This window comes from Morone saxatilis, unplaced genomic scaffold, assembly GCF_004916995.1.
Source record: "Morone saxatilis isolate NCDOM2014 unplaced genomic scaffold, NCSU_SB_2.0 Contig14, whole genome shotgun sequence".
Lineage (NCBI taxonomy): Eukaryota > Metazoa > Chordata > Actinopteri > Moronidae > Morone > Morone saxatilis.
Window position 1 is genome coordinate 19,156,396 of NW_023339696.1, and position 8,899 is coordinate 19,165,294.

The following is an 8,899-nucleotide window of genomic DNA, read 5'->3' on the forward strand; positions in this document are numbered from 1 at the left end:
CTAGAAGTTCTTTTTTATCCTCCCTGGAAGTCAATGCCGCCCACTAGCAGCTTATCTCAGCACCATATCTTTTGATATAAAATTGTAAAGTCTGCAATGCTCTGTGTACGACGAGGCAAAAAAAAAAAAAAAAACGAGTGGATGAGACTTGAGAGGATTCCAATTCAACGATTTTGTTTAAAAGCTGCACGAGGTATGTAAAATAAATCACATTGGTGATAGTGGGAACGATCATTTTTGCATCACAAATGTAATTTTCACTGAAAAAACGATTCAAATTATGATGATGTAAAATTTGTTGAGCAAGATTTGTATTCCAGGGAATCTCTACAGCACCACAGTAACTTCATTATAAAGCGGTTTTGTCACATGATGTCAACACACCAATATTTTGATTAACTGTGCAGCCCCACATCTGGCCTCTTTATATATGAGACCACGTGTGTCTAAATAACTATTAGGAAGACCAAACCCCTGCAAAAAAAATAAAAAATAAAACTGCCCTTAGGAACCAGAATTAATTACAGACCTGCCACGGTTTTATTACTTCTTTACCGTTAGATCAGCAGTGAAACTGAAGGCAATGTAAATATTATGCAAAAACCTGTGTTTACCGAGTACACAGAGAGCCATCTGAACACTGCTGGATAAACTGTACAGGCAGCAATAACAACAGCAGTTTCAGTTCATTTCAGCTGACATCAGAATGACTTTTTCTCTTTGTGCTGATTGTGCTTTTATCAAACTAAAACTCCACATCAAGGCGCACGCAGAGGAGAAGACAGGATTATCATGGTGAAAACGTGCACGCTGTGGTACCTGTGTGAATGAGGACGTGTCTGCGGAGGTGATAGGAGCTTCGGAAGGATGCGGTGCAGTGCTCACAGATGTGCGGCTTGGTTCCCGGCGACATGCTGCCTCCATCTGCGTCCAGCATTATTGATTGCTGCAGAACAATAACAGAGAAACACAGGGGTCAGATTCAGTCAGCTGGCTTCTTTTATCACTGGTTTTCAAAACTGGGGTCTGGGGACCAACAGGGGTCTTTGAGAGTAGCTTGTAGGAGGGCCCCCCCCATCAAAAGGAGGAATAGAATATTTTAACTTGTATGACATTTTTTGGGAAGTTGGAACAACAAGGACAGAAACAGGGTTAGCTGTTTTTATTGATTGTGATTTAGTGATCACAATTTGATCATTGACTGAAAAAAACACTTGGAGTGGGGATTCCTTAAGACAAAAACCCTCTGAAATTGGTAAATTCTGCAAATAGTTTATGTAAAATGACCACACGGAAAAGCCTTTTTCTTTGATTATTTATCTCCTTTTATTTGAAACCTTTGTGCATTTTCCTTAATTAAGCATGTATCCAAAGATCACCTGTTTAATGTACTACTGTCAAGATATCGGGACAGCTTCAGCAAGTACGATTATTATTATAAAACTCATCAACCCCTTCACAGCTGGGGGGGGATCTACCGTGGTTGTCCTTGGCATTAACAGCTTTGGGAACCCATGTTCTGTATTATCTGAGTGATTTTACAGAATCTGTTATTATTATATTGTTCATGTTTGGCCCAATCCAAGTCTTTAAAATCAGGCTAAAATTTAAAACATTGAGGATTTCTGGTAATATGAAAATACGTTTAAGTATTAAATAATCGTCATAAATTCTTTAGATTAGATATTCCTTTATTGATCCCCTTTAGGAGAAATTCAGGAAGAAAAATGTATGCATTACTTTTAGTTTTTATTTGACAAAATAAAAGCATGTATTCGTGTTTGTTCTAAATACTTTTCTTGCATATGTGCATGAATGGTAAAATATGACTACATTCAGAGATATGACCATAAATATATGACCAACCTTTGCCTCGCTTCTCTTCTTTCTCGGTTTACCCTCCTGTCCATCACCATTTGACCTTCGACCTTTTCTCCCAGTGGGCTCCTTTCCTAACTGACTCGGCAGCTGCGAGGATGACAAAGGGAGAGGGAAAGGGCCGTGAGAGCGAGCCATGGCAAGGAAATTACTTGATTGAAGAGCCTTCGGTCTAAAAACTATCCTGCAAACAAATTCATGTTTGTTGCTGCAGCAAACAAACAGAATACTTGTACAATGACTAGTGATTGTCTGTTGAAAACTCATTGTGCAAGATGTGGTTCAAGTGGGCGAAATAAACAATGCCTTAAATTTATGGCCCCCTCCGTGCATAAGCAGCCTGTAATTCACTGTGAGGGCTTTTCGTCTACTATTCCAACCAAAGAAATAGACAAACCGCACACCTCGCACGATAAACTAAAGATTCAAGCTTATTACTCTTCGCTTAACTTCCTCTGGTGGAGTACTCTGCCTTTTATTCTTTCCGTTTACCATCCCTGCACTGCTCTTTTCTTCCTCAGTGCCATATGGAGACTGACAGGGCGAATGTGGGTGCACCTGCTGTTCTCAAAAGTCAGCCCAATTTTAGGCGCGAGTGGGTTGAAAAACTGCTTGTAAAGACTCCGCATGTTGTGTTAAAATAAAATACTCGACATGAAATTGTCCTGGAGTAGACACATTTTTGAGGAGAGGACAATAATTCATTCTGTTTTGCAGCAAACTTGCGTCTAGAGCCCCGGCGACCTCTGATGCCCGGCTATTGTTAGAAGTGTGTGGATGTGTGTATTTCTATTTGAATGAGCACAAAAGACGTCTGAATTGAAGTGCAAGCTCAAACAAGACAGCTGTGTCCTTGCCGTGACGTTTTCATTCACGCATAGGCTGGATGACATCACCCATCTACCCCGAGAGGGAAACAGAGGGAGACGGCGGGAGGGAGCGAGGGAGGGGCTCTTATATTTTGCATCTCAAGCCGTCAGTAGATTTATGTCGCCATAACCAGTTCCGCACAGGCTCCTCCTCCCCCTGCAGCCGTCCCCTCTCTGGCTCCTCCCTCTCAGGCTTCTAAAATATGAGCTGCTTGACAACACTGCACAGCTGCTTTTGGGGACAAACTAATTATATATGCAGAGTTTTCTTTGATTCATCTGGATGTGTTCTCGTGCATTGTTCATGTTAACAAGCTGCAGCCAATCACAACAATAATGCACAAAAGTAAAAAGGCTATAAACGACACATTGCTCCCCTCAAAGGAAGGATATTAAATTATGATTCTAACTTAGAAACTGAAGGTTGCTCGGGACAGACGCAGACAGACACCTCCACCTTCTCTTTCACTCTAGCAATGGTACACTGCGTGTATACTTATGTTGACAAAGCAAGTCTGTAGCTCGTGTAAATGAGTTAAATCAGGAGGTCCTGAGGCAGCAAAATCCATACTTTATATCCGATCTATAACCTGCGTTAATATACGTTTCTATCCGACCAATCTCCGCGCTGGTCGCATGGGCAGTCGGGGGGGTTGGAAAATGGACTTTTATGTTGATGTACTACTCTTATTTGTTATGTATTGATCTCTACTTGCAAGAATGCGTTGGCATTAAGAGAAAAACACGAGCTACTGCACCAAACAGGACGTCACTTGTTAACTCGATGAGGGCTGCAACTAACAGGCATTTTCATCAATTAAACTGCAGATTATTTTTCTTGATTAATCGATTTTGTCCATAAAATGCAACAAAATAGTCAAAAGGAATCTTGTTTTGTGGAACCAACCATGTCAAAACCCCAAAGATATTCAGTTTACAATGATCAAATCAACTAACGACTAATTATTCAGCTCTAAACTTGATTCAAAGTGTAACTGTAAGGAATCCCACACACTTGAGATCACTGCCCTTTAATCAGAAACTCCCTGCTCACGACTTCCTGCCGGCGGCACTTACGTTGCCCATGTTGAGGTCGTGCACCATCAGGCTCTGGTTGTTGCTGACTGTCACCTCCAGCAGCTCCGTGCTCTTCCCCAGTCCTCCGGGATAAACCGGCAGGCGATAATCGTGCTCCGACAGCTTCTCCTGCTTGATGCCCATGGCGTGAACGTAGTCTCCCACCCCCGCACACCCCATGCGGCCACCCTGGGCGCCCATGCTGCAGTCGGGCGAGTCACGCTCCTTCTTCAGGATCATTTCATGCGGCGGAAGGTCCTGCATGACGGAGTGGGCGGCCAGCCGGGTGAAGCTGGTCACCGGAGGGAGGTGGCTGAACATTATCATGCCGGGCCCGAAATTGGAGTCCATGCTCCCGTTGGAGCGCAGGAATTCATTGCCTAGTTTGTCTTGAATGATGCTCATGGTGGATGCCGGCGGGCGGGAAAACTATGGGGTGGCAATCAGTGTCATCCTGTGAGGAGGAAGAAGAAGATGTTAGAACATTTGAGGGAGCGCGGTAAGTAACAATCTGTGATCACAGATTAATGGTTAGTTATAGACACACAAATAACAGCCAACAGAGAACAGTTCTGGAGCCAGTTAAGCTCGGTCTTCAGGAATCAGTGTCACGGCTTCTGATCTCACAACTGGGCGCTTAGTCGGATTAAAAGCAACGCTTGTGGGTCAACAGTCTGGCAGAATGACGAGTGGAAACAAGGAAAAACACTGGAAATACGCTGTAGGAAGTTCTGTCTGGTTGATGACAGTGTGTGCGTGTGTGTGTACAGTATATTACAGGGCAAAAAAGGTCACTGCGGCTGCAATGCTAGACACAACACGAGATGAGGAATGAGAGGATTGAAGCTGTGTGTTAATCTGTTTGATGGGCCTGTCTGACCCAGTCATCCTATTTGCATGAGCTTATCTGCCAATGAGAGTGCACACAGACTGCATTAGAAAGACTGCTGCTGTAATTATGTTGCTGCTGCATAGTGTTTTGTAATAGGCCCTGAATGTGATATTTAACGCATATAAATGGCATAAAACCGAAATGGGATCAGCTATAAAAGGATGCAGGAGTTTATGTGTCTCTTTGAGGGATTCATTAACATTTTTTTCTGCATTATTTCTATTTAATTGTTAATTAAAACGTATTTGTATATGCTCTACAATGATCTTTAAAGCACCGCATGAAGGACACAACCAGCTAATGAGTGCAGCCATTAGCAGCAATAACCTCCTCAGCTAACACAAAGACAACTTTTTTTTTTTTTTTTTTTTTTAAAACAACAAAACAAACAAAGAGAGAAACAAGACTTCAGCCAGCTTTCTTCTCCAACGTGCCCATCAAACCTAACTTACATTGGTTCAGTGGCCCCTCGTGGTTCTGCCTGCATTTATATTGAAAACTACCAAGCTTGCTCCTCGCTGTGCAATTAGCCACCTAGCTAACCTAACCTTTTTTTTTTTTTTTGGGGAGCTTGCGGGGCCCTTCTCCTCCTTTGTGATGCGGGATCAGGCAATAATTAATATGGGCCACGCAATAACAGCAGCAGCCCCGCAGCTCACTGAACAAACCCAACAAACAGCGAGAAGAAAGCTGCAGTAAAACACGAGAGTTGTGTGTGTGTGTGTGTGTGTGTGTGTGTGTGTGGAAAGAGAGTTTAACGCGTAAAGAAAGTCAAGTTTTACACTTTTCGCAGCTCGAATTAACAGATTTGTTTTAAAGTAGGCAGATATCGGTGCACCCAAAAGGAGAGATGATCCAAGGACGAATGCTGCTTTAGCGCCTGAACAACAACAAACCTGGCCCCCCTCACACCGCCTGGACTGGTTCCCTTCCCGAAGAAAGCTCGCAGGCTTTCGCTTCTTGCACAGTGAGGGCGGCTGTAGGTGATGAAGCGTGAGCCAAAACAAAAACGGCCCACACAACTCCTGCGAACAATGATGCGAGTGGCCGAGGCGGCTAACTTTAGCAGCTAACTAGCGGTGAGGTAACGTCAGTGCGCTGCGCTTTGTTGTCTGTCCGGTAACGAGGAGTTGCAAAAAAAACATCGATTCCGACCCAAAGTTGGGTTTTTTTTTTTCTCCGTTGGATTGTTCTTACCGGTACCGGAGCATGACCCGCGGGTTCGGCTCGCGTTGTTCACCCTCAGCTGTTCGTTTCGGTGTCTAGAGCCAAAACATTGTTCTCCCGCAGCTGCTGGGTTCTTCCATCTTGCCTCGACGCAGAGCATTCTGGGTACCGCAGGCGGACGCGTCCTGAGCTGAGACTCAATTAAAAAAATTTAATAAAAAAAATAAATAAATTATCAATTATAATGATTATTTCTATTATTGCTATTAATGGAAAATAAGATTAGTATTCGAGTTTTTTTTTTTCAACAATATTTTTAAAAAATCTTCTCAGCAATCCTTAAAAGCAGGTTTATAAATTAATTATTATTTTTATTTATTTATTTGCCCTATTTAATACCTGTACTATGCAGTTTTTGCACAATAACAGTATAAAATGGAGCGAAATAAATACATTTCTAACATGCAAATTATTCATAGTAGACCCGTGCTGTATATTCTATTCTATTGTATTTGTATTGTATTTAAATGTTACGCTGGCTGCGTGATGACGACCAATTTTCCTTCGGGGATTAAAAAGTCTATCTTATCTATCTATCTCATTATCTATCGTATCATCTATCTATCTATAATCATTAGCCTTGGTCTATATATATTTCCCCTGTGTTATATATTTTTGTCCTGTTTCGTTCCATATCAGTCACATCTGTGTATAAAAAGCTGTATATAGTGTACATACCGTATAACTCTTCTTTTTCTGTTTTCATTATATTTTGTATTTTTCTATTAAATATGTTTTATTTAATGGGTTTTTTTCTTTTTTGTTGTATCTGGAACTGCTGTAGAGTGAATTTCCCCAGTGTGGGATCAATAAAGTCTATCATATGTATATATATATATATATATATATATATATGTGTGTGTAAATAAATAATCAGAATCACATTTATTGCAAAGAATTGTTTCACCACTGACAGTAAATAATAATAAACTTTATTTAAATAACACCTTTCAAAATCGGGTTTAAAAAGTGGTTTTACAGGACAAAAACAACAGAACACTAAGAACCACAGCACCATCAGTAACAATATTAAACACTGTAAAATGTAGCAATAGATAACATAAAACAATAATCATCATCCTGACCTCTTCTGTTCTGTTCCACAGCTCAGGGGCAACCTTTGTGTTTTAATCTGGTTTAGGGTTAGAGGGTTAGAGTAAAGGAATGTGCAAGTCCACAGTATAAAAGAATATGTGATATGTAAATACACACATATCTAATAACTGAGCTACATCTTATTTGCAAAGTGGAGACACAGAAAGCGACTGCGAAAATATTAACAGACCATAAGCTCTTCAAATTCTGTATAACCCTTTAATTGTTCCTTTAGATGTCCTCTACACAGATGCTTTACTTAAGTGCCACAAATTCAATAAAGAGGAGGCAGAGTTTAAATTTCACAATTGAAAGATGCCCCAAATGACCTACCTCCCTATCTAAATACTATAAAACAAATCCAGACATATTTTAGATACTCAGTTAAAAGTAAAAGTAATGCCTTCAAAATGTTATCGGGCTAAATACATAGTATAAAGTATATAAAGTACAAGCATCATAATCGAACATTTCTCAAAGTTAAAGCCTATCGTTATGCAGAATTACATCTTCCGGGTAATATTTCATGCATTGTAACATGTAAGCAGCATTGAAAGCATATTAACTTTACACCCTATTCCGGTGTGTAGTTCAAGGACAGAGGGTCTCGTATATATGAGATCATATGATTTTTGTATAAAATCTTAACCTGCAGCAAGTATTAAAAGTAAAAAATACAATATTCAACTCTGAAATGTTGCTTAGTAGAAGAAGTAGAAGTATATATTATAGCACAAAAGTACAAAATTACCTTTAAATTTCATCTTAAGTACAATATTTTGTATATTTGCTCTCCAACACAGACACAGGTTACTGCACATATCCAATAGTAACTAACGGTCTCTGCTTTAGTGTTTACTTTAGTCTTGTTGTTGTTTGTTAACTTTCAATAATTAATGTTGTGTTTTTCTTAGTCGTTAATAAAAGAAAGGAGAATAAAACCCACCTTGAATGACAGTAGTGAATAAAGATCCTTAAGTTCAAATGGCTGATTATTCAAACCACCAGAATAGAGTCTCAGACCGGCCATTCAGATGATCATGACAGATGTATTTAGGACTGAAGCTCTTAGATCTGCCGGATGAATGACTATGTATACATCTAAAAGCACATCAGAGTCAGGCTTCGCACCCCCACTCCTAATTGCCTTTGCTAATGAACCAATTAATTCAGAAAGCAGGGCATAATTGAAATTCAGACAGTAGAGTAATGCAAAAAAGGTCAGTGAGTGCATATTTGATGTCTCTGCTCCTTTCATATACCCATGATGATAACCCACACAGTTGACAGTGATATCTTTGAAAATCAGTCTCATCTCAGGGTGCTTAAATATGTATGACGGCCTGATGAACCGAGTCTGGAGGAAAAATCAGTGATTAGAATTTGAGAATATGGTGGAAAATGAAGTTCATTTATTTTAACAATTTGAATGTAATCAAGAAAAATATATTAATCAAGTAATGTTTTGGCTCATGTGGCATCTTTATAAAGGATTTTGGGTGCCAACAAATTAATAATTTATTCATATTTGAGACAGTGTGTAATCTGGAGATTTTAGCATCCTGGTAGAGTTACTGTATATTTTATAGGCTAATTCCAGCATTTAAAAAGAAAACATATTCAGGTTTGACTACCTTTATTAGCCAAAGCACAGAAAGGATTCAGTATTTCTGCAGATTATTAATCAGACAGGCAGCATTCAGACTCAGGAAGTATAATTTATTGAATAAATAACAAATGAAAAATACCAATATTTGAAAACACTTTAGAGATTAAAAAATTAAGTCAAAATATCCTGAATACCAAAACCAGAGTCTGTGCAGTAGTGATTGGGGACCCGGAAGCTCTGTCCAATATATGT

The 8,899-nt window shown here is 39.8% G+C and overlaps 1 protein-coding gene across 1 annotated transcript in view; it reads right to left on the reverse strand.

Moving 5' to 3' along the window:
- Nucleotides 1–6,046, reverse strand: part of znf281a (zinc finger protein 281a) — a 9,894-nt gene extending 3,848 nt beyond the window's left edge. The window contains exons 1-4 of the mRNA XM_035655594.1: nt 5,914–6,046; nt 3,825–4,278; nt 1,867–1,968; nt 820–946 (exon numbers count right to left, since the gene is read on the reverse strand). Of these exons, the coding sequence (XP_035511487.1) occupies nt 820–946; nt 1,867–1,968; nt 3,825–4,229 (634 nt within the window). The 5' untranslated portion in view covers nt 4,230–4,278; nt 5,914–6,046. The remainder of the gene's footprint in view (nt 1–819; nt 947–1,866; nt 1,969–3,824; nt 4,279–5,913) is intronic.
- Between the last annotated feature and the right edge of the window lie 2,853 nt (nt 6,047–8,899).